At 40.6% G+C, this 17,044-nt stretch overlaps 2 protein-coding genes across 2 annotated transcripts; both read left to right on the forward strand.

Moving 5' to 3' along the window:
* Positions 1–317: 317 nt before the first annotated feature.
* On the forward strand, positions 318–11,864 carry LOC105690488 (putative fatty acyl-CoA reductase CG5065). Its single transcript, XM_012408276.3, has 6 exons — positions 318–2,285; positions 8,750–9,097; positions 9,937–10,190; positions 10,274–10,603; positions 10,805–11,062; positions 11,524–11,864. Exons 1-6 carry the CDS (start codon positions 2,085–2,087, stop codon positions 11,657–11,659), a joined length of 1,527 nt encoding a protein of 508 aa, XP_012263699.2. The 5' UTR covers positions 318–2,084; the 3' UTR covers positions 11,660–11,864.
* A 1,069-nt stretch (positions 11,865–12,933) lies between these two features.
* LOC105690663 (putative fatty acyl-CoA reductase CG8306) lies at positions 12,934–16,763 on the forward strand. Its single transcript, XM_012408671.3, has 7 exons — positions 12,934–13,497; positions 13,809–14,060; positions 14,724–14,973; positions 15,214–15,406; positions 15,495–15,734; positions 15,850–16,107; positions 16,169–16,763. Exons 1-7 carry the CDS (start codon positions 13,303–13,305, stop codon positions 16,305–16,307), a joined length of 1,527 nt encoding a protein of 508 aa, XP_012264094.2. The 5' UTR covers positions 12,934–13,302; the 3' UTR covers positions 16,308–16,763.
* Positions 16,764–17,044: the final 281 nt, after the last annotated feature.

Here is a 17,044-nt window from a genome sequence, read left to right on the forward strand (position 1 = left end):
ACGGCGATTCTTCGCCTGATCGTAAGATGGAAAAATTAGAAAGATAAGAAAGAAAGATAAAATAAAATGTGAGAAAAGGGACATCGTTGTTATCATTATTATTATTGTCGTTTTGTATCACAATTGTAAGCGCACCCGCCCGTTAAACATATGTGTTAACTTTCGGTGTAGCAAAAATCGAATTTATTTACGTACAAAGATATTTCGATCTTCGAATACAGTATATCAACCTGTCGATCTTGAGTGAAAGTTCATCAGGACATTGACGCCATTTGTAAAGGTGAAGGAATATAAGCGCAGCTGTTTCGCGCGCGAAGGTAGGTATGGTATACGTACGTACGTACGACGTATACCTACATAATATACACGGGAGCGAAATGAGCGTCCGGTCGAAAATCGGAAAAAAAATCGTGAAAAAAATATAACTCGGTTAAAAATATTTCTAACAATTTTACGCGACGGTACGTAGTCGCGAACGTTGCGGTAATGAGAGAAAAAAAAAACCAAAAAACCAAAAAACTAAAAAAAACTAAAAAAAAAAAAAGCAGTCGTTGAAAAATCGATCGCCGGTCGTGATTGTAAAATACAATACGAAGTTGTGTACGTACGCAGAGGTAAGCGTTGAAGTAAAAGTCTTCTGTGCGAATGACCTTCGACGTAGCGAAGGTGGACATCTCGCGATATAATTAACGTTTCATTTTATAAAGTACCCGCGGCAGTACGTAGTCGCGATTGTTCGCACACAGTGCAGAGAATGCCGAGGTTCAGTGTTTGCACTCGTAGTAGATATTGTATACACATACGTGTGCACATCATCGTGCCCGTGTTACAATAAACATAACGATAACAACGACATAACTGTGAACTGGAAGTTTGCCGGCGTTGCAGCCGCAGCTTTCATTCCATATCACGTCGCGGGAATATAGAAAACCCGGGATCGGAGAATGACAAAAGAATACGCCGCGATCGGGGGTGGTGCTCGTTAGCGATGCGGCGTCGTTTATTCGAATAAATTGTGAATTTTTTTTTTTTTTTCAACCGCGTTACGTGCAGGATCCTACGATTCGAAGTCGGAGGAGGACACCAGAAATCCGTGATGCCCGGTTGCGTGTACGAGGCAACGCGGTTTCCGCGTGGGTCATAACCGAAAGTCGTGCCTCGCGGAGCGAGAGATGTACAGTTACGTGCCCCGGGGAAACTATCTAACCGAGAGCCGTGGAAGAGTATCAAAAGTTCCGCAGCTGTGGTATCGAGGAAGGAAAAAACATTTTTCAGTACCGATTTAGCGACTATAGATATAGCGTGCGCCTTCCTATCGTATACGGCTCGTCCGCGTCGTACGACCTGTAACACAATACATCGAGGTGCGCAACGTACGTACATGCGATAATAATAATAATAATAATAATAATAATAATAATAATAATAATAATAATAATAATAATAATAATAATAATAATAATAATAATAATGATGGACGTTAAATACGCGAAAATTTTCTTTCACAATATAAGACGCGTACGATCGAACACCCACCGCCGCCATCCGATATTCTTGTAAAATCGGATGCGTACGAATATAATAATAATAATAATAATAATAATAGTAATAATAATAATAAGAAACGAGCACCTAATAATCGCACGTCGTTAACGCCAACGGTTTACGGGAAACGACGAACCGCGGCGACGGCGGCTGCCTGTACAGTGTTATTATTAATCGTATACACACGTTTGCTGCCGGAATTTGCTGACGTTTCTATATATCGTAACATTTACGTGTGTATAACGTGTCACAATGCCGCGGTGAGGGATCCGGCATAGAAAGAAAATACTTTCAACGCCGTTAGCAGGCCAACTTTATTAGTAATCGACCGCAACTCCGACCGCTACTCGAAGGAGGTTGCAGAGGCGCTTGAACGCGGCGGACCCACCCCTCGACGATAAATACGTTACAGATACAACGGGCGCACGACGCCGACTATAATACGACAACACCGCGACGACGACGACGACGACGACGATTTTATACCGCGTTTATACGGCGATAAATAATTAGCGGCGATATATAAGAGAGCGACGAGGATGCAGGAGAGACCGAATTCCTTGAGGGATCTTATATCGGATAGCCAGGTATTTTTGACCGGTGCGACAGGTTTCGTGGGTGGTGTACTTTTGGAGCGTATACTGCGGGCGGAATTGCCGCCGAAGAAGGTCTTCCTGTTGGTGAGGAAACGGAGGGGAGCCGACCCCCGCGATCGAGTGAAGGAGATTTTTTCATCGCCGGTAAGTACGTCGTTCGGTTTAACGTTTCTTTATTCGTTGTTGTATGGATGTTGTGCGTCGTTGATTGAAAAAATTATTCGAATTTTCGGGTGCGCGTACGAAACGAACGAACGAACGACGCGAAGAAAGTCACGGCCAAACGAAAAAAATTCTTACTACGTTGTTACGTTTTAATTTTTCCATCATTCCCCTTGTAACGCAACTTAAATTCATTAATGCATCGCCGCGATCCGTTCGTTTTATTTATTTACTCGTTCACTTGTTTCCCATATTATTTGTGTACACTATACCCGTGGAGCGTTCGTCGCTCGTGCACTTTACGACGAGTTATTGGGTTAAAATGCAAATGCGGCGGAGGGTTCAGGGTCGCGCTGCGAAACGGTGCAGCTGTTCGTCTATTTATATGGTATTAAATATTCGTTCGTATTTTTAAAAAATCTGACAATAATTGCGATGAACAACAAATAAGGAAGGAGAGTGAAGAGAAGACGAGAAGTGAGGTCAAGAATTATTTCGATCGTAACAATGGTAAGAGGCTCGTAAATAGCCGCGGAGTATAGGTGTCCGATAATGAGGAGGGGAGGAAACGGGGACGAAGAAAAACAGCCGCGTTGTACCATCCGGGTAAGATTTTTAGAAAAATCACCCGTACAAAACCGGCGTACTTTCTCCTTGTCGGCGCGTATTCTTACAACCGTTGTATTTTTTCAATCTCCTTTTTATCTCGTTGGATTAACGAATGATTTCAAATTGCTCGTGACGTCATATATAGGGTATAATCGGACGATATGTAATATACATAATGTAATACGTGGATATATACAGCTCTTCGAATAATATTTACACCTGCGTTAATGTGGTCTCTCTACGGTATACGTGCCGTGCGACTCCGCTATACAGTCGCACCGTGTAACGACTTGAATAAATATATATACCTATATACATGTGTGTGCCCGCTATGACGAAATAATAAGATCGTTAGGAGAAATTTTGCTTCCCTAACGATCATTTACGTGATCGTATTTGCATTAGAAAGCATTTAATGCTCCGCAGTAGGTTGCTTCGTTCGATGCACGGCGCATTGCACATGTATACAGACCTAAATATATACGGGCCATTCCACGTGAACCGGATCAGTCACCTCTCAGATATTTTTTTAATTTGGCATGTCGATTGTCCATGGGGAGTTAGATTTTTGTGCCAAAGGATTTTTGAATGAGTGCAAATTTCGATTTATTATGAACAATCGAAAAATTGAGAGGCGGTTTCTTCGAAAAATCATAACTTCGTCAAAAATGATGTAAGATTTAATTTTTTTTTTTAAATTTACGCGGATGAGGCTATAGATTTATGAAAAAAATAAATGGTGCCGAAAAAGTTTATTTGTCATTTGTTTATTTGACAATGAATTTTTAAATGATTTTTAAAACACTGATGGATAGCACCAAAAAATTTGAAAAAAATGCTGACATATACTTTGAACTATACTACAGCCTGTGAATTAATTTCAGAAATGCGTTCGGCTTTGTTTTCGAGTAAAAAATCATCGAAGTTGGCGGCGCGCATGAATTCGAGCTCGTCGACGCCTATGCGCGTGATGACGCGCGTCGAACGACAGAGACCCTATCTACTCTCTACGGACGCTATTTGGTGTACGCTCGGCGGCGGAATTCACGAGTCATTTTCGCGATGATCGACACCGTTTAAAAATCTGAAAAAAATTCCATAGCTTCCCCATAACACGGCAAAGCCATAGAGTAAGTTTCAGAGATGTGTTATCCCTCGTTTTCGAGATATCCGGACGCATATGGCACTCCGCGCTCGCTACTTGGTAGACACTCGGCGGCGGAATTCACGAGTCATTTTCGCGATGATCGACACCGTTTAAAAATCTGAAAAAAATTCCATAGCTTCCCCATAACACGGCAAAGCCATAGAGTAAGTTTCAGAGATGTGTTATCCCTCGTTTTCGAGATATCCGGACGCATATGGCACTCCGCGCTCGCTACTTGGTAGACACTCGGCGGCGGAATTCACGAGTCATTTTCGCGATGATCGACACCGTTTAAAAATCTGAAAAAAATTCCATAGCTTCCCCATAACACGGCAAAGCTATAGAGTAAGTTTCAGAGATGTGTTATCCCTCGTTTTCGAGATATCCGGACGCATATGGCACTCCGCGCTCGCTACTTGGTAGACACTCGGCGGCGGAATTCACGAGTCATTTTCGCGATGATCGACACCGTTTAAAAATCTGAAAAAAATTCCATAGCTTCCCCATAACACGGCAAAGCCATAGAGTAAGTTTCAGAGATGTGTTATTCCTCGTTTTCGAGATATCCGGACGCATTGGGACTTTCCATGCTCGCTACTTGGTAGACACTCGGCGGCGGAATTCACGAGTCATTTTCGCGATGATCGACACCGTTTAAAAATCTGAAAAAAATTCCATAGCTTCCCCATAACACGGCAAAGCCATAGAGTAAGTTTCAGAGATGTGTTATCCCTCGTTTTCGAGATATCCGGACGCATATGGCACTCCGCGCTCGCTACTTGGTAGACACTCGGCGGCGGAATTCACGAGTCATTTTCGCGATGATCGACACCGTTTAAAAATCTGAAAAAAATTCCATAGCTTCCCCATAACACGGCAAAGCCATAGAGTAAGTTTCAGAGATGTGTTATTTCTCGTTTTTGAGATATTATTGTGGCTTAATATGTCCAAGTAGCGAGCGCGGAGTGCCATATGCGTCCCTATATCTCGAAAACGAGAAATAACACATCTCTGAAACTTACTCTATAGCTTTGCCGTGTTATGGGGAAGCTATGGAATTTTTTTCAGATTTTTAAACGGTGTCGATCATCGCGAAAATGACTCGTGAATTCCGCCGCCGAGTGTCTACCAAGTAGCGAGCGCGGAGTGCCATATGCGTCCGGATATCTCGAAAACGAGGGATAACACATCTCTGAAACTTACTCTATGGCTTTGCCGTGTTATGGGGAAGCTATGGAATTTTTTTCAGATTTTTAAACGGTGTCGATCATCGCGAAAATGACTCGTGAATTCCGCCGCCGAGTGTCTACCAAGTAGCGAGCATGGAAAGTCCCAATGCGTCCGGATATCTCGAAAACGAGGAATAACACATCTCTGAAACTTACTCTATGGCTTTGCCGTGTTATGGGGAAGCTATGGAATTTTTTTCAGATTTTTAAACGGTGTCGATCATCGCGAAAATGACTCGTGAATTCCGCCGCCGAGTGTCTACCAAGTAGCGAGCGCGGAGTGCCATATGCGTCCGGATATCTCGAAAACGAGGGATAACACATCTCTGAAACTTACTCTATAGCTTTGCCGTGTTATGGGGAAGCTATGGAATTTTTTTCAGATTTTTAAACGGTGTCGATCATCGCGAAAATGACTCGTGAATTCCGCCGCCGAGTGTCTACCAAGTAGCGAGCGCGGAGTGCCATATGCGTCCGGATATCTCGAAAACGAGGGATAACACATCTCTGAAACTTACTCTATGGCTTTGCCGTGTTATGGGGAAGCTATGGAATTTTTTTCAGATTTTTAAACGGTGTCGATCATCGCGAAAATGACTCGTGAATTCCGCCGCCGAGTGTCTACCAAGTAGCGAGCGCGGAGTGCCATATGCGTCCGGATATCTCGAAAACGAGGGATAACACATCTCTGAAACTTACTCTATGGCTTTGCCGTGTTATGGGGAAGCTATGGAATTTTTTTCAGATTTTTAAACGGTGTCGATCATCGCGAAAATGACTCGTGAATTCCGCCGCCGAGTGTCTACCAAGTAGCGAGCATGGAGTGCCATATGCGTCCGGATATCTCGAAAACGAGGGATAACACATCTCTGAAACTTACTCTATGGCTTTGCCGTGTTATGGGGAAGCTATGGAATTTTTTTCAGATTTTTAAACGGTGTCGATCATCGCGAAAATGACTCGTGAATTCCGCCGCCGAGTGTCTACCAAGTAGCGAGCATGGAAAGTCCCAATGCGTCCGGATATCTCGAAAACGAGGAATAACACATCTCTGAAACTTACTCTATGGCTTTGCCGTGTTATGGGGAAGCTATGGAATTTTTTTCAGATTTTTAAACGGTGTCGATCATCGCGAAAATGACTCGTGAATTCCGCCGCCGAGTGTCTACCAAGTAGCGAGCGCGGAGTGCCATATGCGTCCGGATATCTCGAAAACGAGGGATAACACATCTCTGAAACTTACTCTATGGCTTTGCCGTGTTATGGGGAAGCTATGGAATTTTTTTCAGATTTTTAAACGGTGTCGATCATAGCGAAAATGACTCGTGAATTCCGCCGCCGAGTGTCTACCAAGTAGCGAGCGCGGAGTGCCATATGCGTCCGGATATCTCGAAAACGAGGGATAACACATCTCTGAAACTTACTCTATGGCTTTGCCGTGTTATGGGGAAGCTATGGAATTTTTTTCAGATTTTTAAACGGTGTCGATCATCGCGAAAATGACTCGTGAATTCCGCCGCCGAGCGTACACCAAATAGCGTCCGTAGAGAGTAGATAGGGTCTCTGTCGTTCGACGCGCGTCATCACGCGCATAGGCGTCGACGAGCTCGAATTCATGCGCGCCGCCAACTTCGATGATTTTTTACTCGAAAACAAAGCCGAACGCATTTCTGAAATTAATTCACAGGCTGTAGTATAGTTCAAAGTATATGTCAGCATTTTTTTTAAATTTTTTGGTGCTATCCATCAGTGTTTTAAAAATCATTTAAAAATTCATTGTCAAATAAACAAATGACAAATAAACTTTTTCGGCACCATTTATTTTTTTCATAAATCTATAGCCTCATCCGCGTAAATTTAAAAAAAAAAATTAAATCTAACATCATTTTTGACGAAGTTATGATTTTTCGAAGAAACCGCCTCTCAATTTTTCGATTGTTCATAATAAATCGAAATTTGCACTAATTCAAAAATCCTTTGGCACAAAAATCTAACTCCCCATGGACAATCGACATGCCAAATTAAAAAAATATCTGAGAGGTGACTGATCCGGTTCACGTGGAATGGCCCATACGTATATATACATACTATGTACACGTATCCTATGTGTGTACACGTATACTGCGTCGAGAGTGACCGACTCCGCTGGGTTTCGTTGTAATTCATTTTTCGCATAGGCGTGAGATGGAGAAAAAAGTTGAAAGCAAAAAAAAAAAAAAAAAACAAGTAAAGAGAAAAATATTCCGTCGGTTTGAACTGGATGTAGCGGAGTTCAGATGTCCACCAGGATGCGGTGTATCGCATGTTATGTATACTACAACTGGATGAAGAGGGGGAAGAAAAACAGGATCGTTAGATTACCGAGCGATTACCATTTGTCTCTATTGGATCGTTTCAATTTACTTTGTATCGGTAATTTATCTATGAGGTCACGGTGTAGGAAAAAAAAAAAAAAAAAATTACCACACCGTGTACGCATACTTCCGGGTATATTATTACAAGCGATCGCTAAGATTTCATTGTCACTGCGATAAGAATGGTGAAATTTGCGAGAGAATTATCAACGGGGATAACAACGAAAGATTTTGCGAGAAAAAAAAAACAAGAAAAAAAAAACAAAAAAAAACCGAATGGAAAGACGTTCGTCGTCAACGGGGACGATCTTCTGACGTGAGAAACAGGAAATTGGGTCAGACTTAACAGGGAAATGTTACGATCGGGACCTTACGCAACATTTTATGCGTACGGTGTTGTGGGTCTCCCCTTGGATCGCGATATATTTGATTACGTAATCGATCGAGATAACATGTATCTAAATATACAGATGTGTGTAAAATAGTAATACAAGTTTTTTTTCTTCTAATTTTATCTTTTCCTTCTTCTTCTTCTTTGAATTAATTAAACTTTAAGCGTGTGTATAATGGGCAGTTATAAATTATGTATATAGAAAGAGAAACCTGTAGTATTACAACACTTCGAAAAAAGAGAAAATAGAAGAAAAAAAAAAATAAAAATAAACGCTTCACAGTTGAGGCCCAATAAACGGAATGAACCTTTTGACGCGAGCGATTAAAAATTATCGAGCTATTATCACTTGCGTGTACGTGTTTTTACATTTTTGTGTTTTTTTGTGTTTTTTTTTTTTAACATAGGTAGCCGGAATTAAAAACAAAGAAAAAAAAAACATCTCATGTATATTCACCGAAACCGTGGGCCTTGACATAGTATACACCGAGTTGTTGCATACGTCTAGTTTTTAAAGTCAAAATTAATAAGAAATAATATAGAGAAGTCAAGTCTTGAAATGGATTTGTGAAGGATCACCGATCGTTCATCGGAGACACGAAGACATAACGAAGTTTCGAACGTTTGTTAGTTTGTTTAATATGGACATTGTGCCCGACATTGCGATGCGTCGTTTGGTACGTTGATATATATATATATATGAATTTGAAAATTAGCTGTTCTCAGATGTTCGAGCTGACCGACTGAATTTGATACAAGTGATCGAAGGTGACGTTGGCGAAGATGGATTGGGTATATCGAAATCTGATAATGACCTTCTCGTCTCAAAGTGCACGCTGGTATTTCACGCAGCCGCTTTTATATCCTTCGCTGCTCGTCTCGATATGGCCATCAGGATTAACCTTGAAGGTTCAAGGCAGGTTTTGGACCTCGCTAAAAATATGTTGAACTGTAAAGCGATGGTTTACGTCTCAACCGCCTACGCAAACTGTACCGTGAGGAACGCCATTGTGGAGGAAAAATTATATCCGACGCCGTGCGACCCGATTGATTTTTTAAAAATGGTTAGTAACACGATTGTCAAAATTTCAATTTTAACGCTCTCGAGTAATATTCTCGCAGCGTGGGAAAATAATATAATTTCCCGGCATATAGGCATATTATCCCGTAGAACGAAGATCAATTTTTTCTTCCTGGAAACATGCATATACAGGCGTATTTACGCGCGTACACATCGAACGTACGTACGTATGACCTGCGAATGTAAATTTCTTGCAAATATAGACTGAACAAATATAATCAATTCACAATGAATATTACTTTGAGTCGACTACGTCGTACGATAACTAACATGAGTTTTTGACTCATCCGCTCAACCGTCGTCTACGATATCTTTGCTCTTCAATGTTCTCGCTACTTTGCAATAAATCGATGAATCTTCCTAATCAGCGTCACCGACCCCGTCGTAAATTACAATCGTAAAATTCACGCGTGCATCATTAGAGGCGAGTGTGGTTTTTCTACGTACCATACATATTTATCGCTGGAATCGTATAGGGGTAAAAAAAATACTAAGGATATCAACGATTGCCCGGTTTTTTCTTCGAGGTCATCGAATAACGTCATCGTATATTCCAAAGAAAATACTTGAAAGACGACGGAAAATAATGCAAATAGCAAACAAATATTGCACACGTGTAACAGCGCATAAAACACTGTAACAGCCACTCCTGACGTTCGCGCTAAGAAGAGCAGAGTACATAAAATGATCGTGTTTATTGTTTCCAAGTGATTTTTTTCTATTAATTTTTTTCATACCTCTACCGAAGCGAAATGAGCGATTACAGGTACATCAATGTCCACTCCGATTGTATTATGCAAATTTTCTTCACAATGATTTAAGGTAAAAAAGTTATCACCCGAAGAACTGGAAGCAAAAACGAACGAGTTGATAGGAAACCATCCGAATACTTATACGTTTACAAAACAAATGGCGGAAGCGTTGCTGGCGAAAGAACGCGGCCATGTCGCCCTTAGTATCGTGAGACCGAGCATAGTTTTGAACACGTGGAAGATTCCAAAAATCGGTTGGGTAGACAACGTCAACAACGGCGCCTGCGGTTTCATAGCTGGAGTCAATAAAGGCATTTTTCGGACGTGAGAATTTCTGGAAATATATATAAAAATTATCTATTCAAATACTCGCTCGCCTACGTAACAACGATAATTATATTTACCAGAATTCCAGCGCGCCCTGGGGCCGTGACTGACATGATTCCTGCCGATATGGTGGTCTCCGTGATCTTAACTTCGGCTCTTCAGGCTCTTCGGGATCCGGACAACCTCCACGTATATCACTGCACATCGGGAATTGAAAATCCTGTAACTTGGGAAAGATATTGTAGGACCGTTGTGAAGGCGGCTCAAGATCATCCTTGCAAAGATGTGCTCTGGTACCCCCAGGCAAAGACTAGTCTGAGCGCCTTCAGAAATTTAGTTGTTATCTGGCTGTTTCAAATTATACCAGCGATATTCGTCGACCACGTATTGCTCCGTGGAAAAGGACCCTCGTAAGTTGATCACATCCGTTGAAAGAAAAATAGTTAAAAAAAACAAAAAAAAACAAAAAAAATTCAAACCATTCGTCATTTTATGGCGGGAATTCTTTTTTCATAACGAAGAAGATAAAAATATTTGTCATATTCACGATCGGTACGTTGCGTTTTACCAAAAAGTCGCAGCAAAACCAGCTCCTTTTTTTCGTTCAACAGACTTTACGCGATGCAGAGGAAATACGAAAGGGGTTGCAGGTACACCACTTACTTCACGAAGAGAGAATGGTCGTTCGATACCGCGAAGGTATCCGCGTTGGCTTCGATTCTACCGGAAGAAGAACGGGCCGCTTATCCGTTCGATCCGAAACTGGTGGATTGGGACGAATATCTGGAAGACTGCGTTGTTGGAATGCGTCACTATTTTCACAAAGAACCGAAAACAACAACTGAAAAAGCTCGCAACAGTATGAAAAGGTAATCGACAACGTAATTAGCGGTATTATGTTTATTTCATTTTTATCGTTGAGGTGATATTCGTATGTTTTTTTCGTTGATCATGGTTCGTTTCGAGGCTCAATAATTTGAGATGCCTGATCGATTGTAACTCAGGGACGAACACACCGTAATTAATTATTTGGATTGGAGAGCTGCAGGCGCGTAAAGGCATCGGCCTGACGATCACTGCAGCCTTCGGATCCAAATCCGGTATTCGTTCCGGTATAGTTATTACAAAATAAGATATATTTTGTTTATCGTCAATTAAATTTTTGACGGTGGCCTAGAAACAGTTTTTTGTTTACGGTCCCTTCGAAGGGTATTCAGGTGTAATGGTATACCTTGGGATGTTATTGGGGAAATGACGAAATCGGTAAAACCACTTCCTTCAACAAAGTTTTGTTTTCTAACGCACGATCTTTTTTTTTTTACTGTTTCAGGCTGAAGACAACCGCCACTTTAACGCCGTTTATCTGTTTTTTCATTCTCTGGGGGATTAATCTACTCCTTGGATGTCCCATGTGGGTCGCTGCATTCGTCGCTGCTTCTTTGATACTGTTTTTAGTTTGGGTTTAATTATAACGTATTTATATGCGAAGTAAAACACGAATCGATCATTACTTGAAATTAACCTTTCGTTTAAAAAGTCAACGACCATAATACCGGAAGACTGCAATTGTTCACGAAAATTTGTTACGATAAAAAAAAAAACAAAGAATATTGCATAATTTGTTATTTGTTATAATCAAACCTTATGCTGTGAGAATGAACTATTTCTGATGTATGGTTGAAATTATTTATACTATACATTCTAATTCTTGTGGACTGTATTCATTCATTCGGTACTATCAGTGCACGGATTTCAGAATTAATTAAATTTCTTTTTTTGTTTTCACGCCACCGGAAACCGATGGTTGATTTTCTCGACACGATGCAAATTGGCCGTAATTACTTCGTATGTAAATTATTTATAGATACACGGGTGTGTGCATTTCCAATGCGACGGACGGTATTTAAAGTGGGGTCATTAAATTGATCGTGACGTAGAATAATCGATTAATTAATTTGATCGTATGCGCCAACTGAAAATAATTTTAAAGGAATAGTGTGGTTTTTTTCTTTTCTTTACTGCCTGTCGATTCCGACTTCGACGGATTTATATGAAATTATTTGGATATTCGCATAATTGATGATGGCGGTATTTCTGGAGGCGGTGTTGTGCTCTCGACGGCCTTGAATTTGCAAAAAGAATTGACATTGTTGGTAAATTAAACGTTTATAAATATAGCGTTACTACCTCTTGAGACCATTGGATTCATGGAGTATTCGAATCAGCATATTCAGTACCCAGAAGTGCATCGTGACCCTGTTAACGTCATATTTCATTTATGACGCATCAGGGACGCTGATCCTTGCAACGAAAATCGTAGATTACCTCATATGTTATTGAACTCTAAATGTGATTGCGCAGTGGTGGATTACGTCCTACAGCATCTTCTGGAGACACGAGCTAAGTTATCCTTATCGTATATTTCTACTTTTTTAAAAATCCGGAATGGTCGGCCATCTCTTGGACGTTCCGATAAACAATTGTCGCTTCTCAGCTGTTGCCCCTGCTCAATATCCGTTTTTTAAACTTTTGACGCGTCGGAGTAACTCGCGTTGCCTATTTACTCAACGTTACTTCGTCCTTGTTCAACCACAGGAATGTTGAACGAAGCCAGGTCAACCGCATTCGTGCCGCGGCACCTGAATACTGTAAAACAGAAGATGTCATTTACGTAGGTTCGGCTTCAAGCGAACGCGTAGAAGCGATTTGAATGTACGGAAAGAGTCGACGTTTGAACTGTCGGTAGTTCTCGGCGCCTGATGGTTACCGTGATCAGGATTGCGTTGTCTAATTCAGTTTTTTCAATTTTTTATTAACGAGTTAGTATCGTCATCAGTCCCTACCACGGAGTCCCGCGGTTGGTCACGGTCGCAAAATAACATTTATCGTTCGCGAGCAACCCATAAGCGGGACAGCGCTTTCCTGACGTCATAGATTTCTTAACGCGTAGAGGTGGGGATATACGTTTTCAGGCGTATTTCTCAAACATTTATTCCAAGTGGAAATCAACCTGTACCTCCGCGGCGTTGACATACGTCGTTCACACACAGGATCTTCTCTTCTATCGTCCGAAGGTTTGCTTCTTTGACGGAGGTGAAATATATAAATTATGGCTTCTTCGCCGGTGACGGAGTTTTACCGGGGCAAAACAGTGTTTATCACCGGTGGTACGGGATTTCTCGGTATCTGTCTCATCGAAAAATTGCTGAGGGCCTGTCCGGACATCAAAAATATTTACCTTCTCCTCAGACCGAAAAAGGGAAAGAAAATTGAGGAGAGGTTAGAGGAATTAACCAAAGATCCGGTAGGCATCGCAAAATATTTTACCATTAATTGCACGTACATCTCATCATCCTCGGATAGATGAGGTTCTAATAAATGTACATGCTCCGTCTTTCATTTCTCGGTGTAATTTCAAGTTTTGTCATACAAATTGAAATAAACCGGTTTTCACCGTTAGCCAAGGCTCGTTCATTTTTCACTTTGTTTATTGTTTTTTATTTGGATAACTCCTGGGTCACTACCACTTCGAATGCATGTATAGTTTTTACTGTGGAAATCAAGTTACAATTAACTGTTCATTACATAGTCAATATTTCATAATCAATGTTCAAGGTTTTTGAGACCCTCAAAGAAAAAGGTAGCTCTGATGCGCTTCAAAAATTAATCGGAGTCGCCGGTGATGTTGGCGAAGAAGGATTGGGGTTGAGCGCAGCTGATCGACAGACTCTGATCAACAATGTTCAAATTGTCGTTCATTCTGCAGCTACATTGGACTTTGAAGCTACTATGAGACCCACAGTTAACATCAATTTGCTAGGAACACGCAGAGTCGTACAACTATGTAAAGAAATCAGAGGTTTCGAGGTGAGCAGGAATTTTTTCTTTCATTTTTTATTGCAGTAATGATACAGGTAAGATTCACGACTGTACAATTGTTTCCAAGGTCATTTCCAAACTGTTGATCATATTGAACTTGAGCCTGAATTTCTTAATCACATTGGTTAATCTTACTAAAGATCCTCTCACTTTAGAGAAACCGATACCACTCATAAATTCCAATTAGCCAAAATAGGTGGATAAACCTAGATTGAGAAAATTGCAGGAAACTTTTGGTATTTCGGATTTTTGGGTGATTCATTTGTTATGAAATGTTTGTTCCCATATAAATATGTATGGCACCAACAATATATCAGAGGAAAATTCCACTTGGTAGAGTTGTACTGGACAAAAAAACTGACAGAGTAGAATATTTATTTTTACGGAAAAATACATGGCAAGATACATGTCGTCCAATTTAGAACCAGAGAAGATTTCTCAGCCCAGGGAAACAGTTGGATTGGACCCTGAAAAGCTGAGAAATTGTAGGAACGATTATTTGTAGATTTGTGGCACCACGTATCCTCATGAATTATAATGCAAATTAGAGTCAGAATCTTTTTGTTTTTTCAAAGATGATTTAAATATCAAATACTATTTTTTCTAATTTTTAAATATTCCAACTCTATTTCATGCTAATTATCTGTACAGGGACTTGTGCACGTGTCCAGCGCATATGTAAATTCTACGCTTAGTGAACCGACTGAAAAAGTTTATCCCCCACCTGCAGAAGTTGATAAGATTTTGAAGATGGTCAAGGAATTAGACGATAAGGAATTGGACAATGCGACACCTGGAATTTTGGGAAACCATCCCAATACCTATACATTCACGAAACATTTAGCTGAGCACGAAGTCCTCAATAGTTCATTACCTGCGGCTATCGTCAGACCATCTATGAGTGAGTCAACATAAATTTTGCCATAATTTGTATGTACATTGAGCATAAATTTGAATTATCGTAAGAAGAACTTTGTACTGGATCAAATTATGCACACCACCTGTTCACTCTTCGTTACCCACACAAATTAGCCTTTCATCAGAGCTATACAAAATTATCATAAATTGTTGGAACAGTTGGGTTCAACTGAAGAAATTTTGTCTGATATGGTCCTAAGTTTAGGTTAATTTTGATGTATAGTAACTGCGGCATGGAAGGAGCCCGTTCCTGGATGGACAATCTCTAAGAATGGACCGCAAGGTTTTATAATGGGAGCTAGCACTGGAGTACTGAGACGACTACCAGTAGCCTCGTCTCTGATTTACGACTACATTCCTGTTGACATAGTCGTCAACAATCTTATTGTTGCTGGATACAATATCACGCATGACCGGTAAGTGTGGACCCGAATGTAAAGATGTGTTCGATCCAAAGTACCTTTGCGGGTAACGACGTGTAACGTACTTTCATTTCCGTTTTAGTGAGCCAGGCGTGAAAGTTTATCATTGTACGTCGAGTACCTGCAATCCTTTCAAGTGGGAGAGCATTGAAACAAAAATTAACGAGTATCTGCACACTTACCCCTTACAAAGAGCTGTTTGGTACCCGCACATCAAGCTTCTGCCTTCGCTGTTGTTGTATAGAATCTCCGCCATTTTCGTTCACATGATTCCAGCATACATTCTCGATACAGTCACTCGCGTATCTGGGGGAAGACCAATGTGAGTAAATTATATCTAATGTTTACTTGATTTTCTGGTCGAGCGTAACTGTTTCGTACAGTCAATGTTTTAGTTGGGAGGGCTCAATTGTTTTCAACGACATTTTAATTTACAGCTTGGTGCGTTTACACACAAATGTGAATAGATCCTTGGGTCGCCTTGAAAAATTCATATTCACCGAATGGAAATTCAGCAATCCCCGTACGCTTGCTCTCCACGAATCGCTGTCGGACGTTGATAAGGAAAAGTTTTCACTTGACATCAGACCGTTGAATTGGCAACTTTACTTCATTGACTTTGTCCAGGGAGTCAGGCGATATCTCAGCAAAGAAAATCCAAAGAATTTGGATAAGGCTCGATCAAAGGATAAGATGTACGTAACTAGGGTGTTTTAGTTTCTCAAGCAGTTGTACAATTTTTCTTCACTTCCGCAGACTGATGATCGCGCACTTGGCTCTGCAAGCTGGATTATTGGGTCTGACTTGGTGGATAGTGAAACTCTTGCTGGCCACAACGTGGACAAGAACTGGATGGGTTGTGCCTTTAGCGTACATGATTTTTGGTTTATTGTAGACAGCGGACATGTGTAACAATGATTTGATGACATCAATGGATAACCCCATCGAAATCGAGGAATTTTCACATTACGAGATTAGAAATTATCCAGTAGAGTGCAGAGTTGGATTATTAGTTCCGCAACTGGTGATTGAACCTTACTGGCATTTAATTAAATTATAGTATTATAGTATAACAATATATACAAGTTATCCAGAATGAAGACGGATATATGCCGACGAATATTTTAAATATTTAAAAATATTTTCGTACCCATAAAGTCTTTGAGGAGAGATCTGTTAATTTTATAGAAAATAGGCTAATTACTCTGATTTGCTTTTATGGTACTACCTATGTCATAGACCATCTAAAAGTTCAATCAGTTTGATAATTAAAACTCATCGGATTACACATGTGTAAGATATTTACTTGGGTTAGTTTTTTGTGGTGTCAATAAATGGGTTCTCAATTTAATTAGTTTGTGTTATTACCTTGTTGTGATTCTTTTTTTATCGTCATTACGAGTACGCGGCTGATGAGGTACCACGATGTATCGAATGGAAATGATTTCAAATCGCACCCTACCGCATGCGCTGTTGAATAGTTGGAATTTCAACTGCAAGATGCAGCCACCGCCGATGATTACGATGGTGATTTTAAAAAATCGAGTTCGGAGCGTGGCGACAATTCAAACAATTATGACTGCGGAAATCACCGGAACTAATTTTAGCGCAAACAAACGAGCGGGAAGGTAC

The sequence above is a fragment of the Athalia rosae genome, chromosome 1 (genome assembly GCF_917208135.1).
Source record: "Athalia rosae chromosome 1, iyAthRosa1.1, whole genome shotgun sequence".
NCBI classification, from domain to species: domain Eukaryota; kingdom Metazoa; phylum Arthropoda; class Insecta; order Hymenoptera; family Athaliidae; genus Athalia; species Athalia rosae.

What these genes read in the sequence shown, in the direction of transcription:
- LOC105690663 (XM_012408671.3), top strand. Translation starts at nt 13,303, where the DNA reads ATGGCTTCTTCGCCGGTGACGGAGTTTTACCGGGGCAAAACAGTGTTT. An exon ending in AAGAAATCAGAGGTTTCGAG is followed by an intron (nt 14,061 to 14,723) that starts GTGAGCAGGAAT and finishes TTATCTGTACAG; the next exon opens with GGACTTGTGCACGTGTCCAG. An exon ending in GTATCTGGGGGAAGACCAAT is followed by an intron (nt 15,735 to 15,849) that starts GTGAGTAAATTA and finishes TTTAATTTACAG; the next exon opens with CTTGGTGCGTTTACACACAA.
- LOC105690488 (XM_012408276.3), top strand. Translation starts at nt 2,085, where the DNA reads ATGCAGGAGAGACCGAATTCCTTGAGGGATCTTATATCGGATAGCCAG. An exon ending in AGGAGATTTTTTCATCGCCG is followed by an intron (nt 2,286 to 8,749) that starts GTAAGTACGTCG and finishes TTTGAAAATTAG; the next exon opens with CTGTTCTCAGATGTTCGAGC. An exon ending in AATAAAGGCATTTTTCGGAC is followed by an intron (nt 10,191 to 10,273) that starts GTGAGAATTTCT and finishes TATATTTACCAG; the next exon opens with AATTCCAGCGCGCCCTGGGG.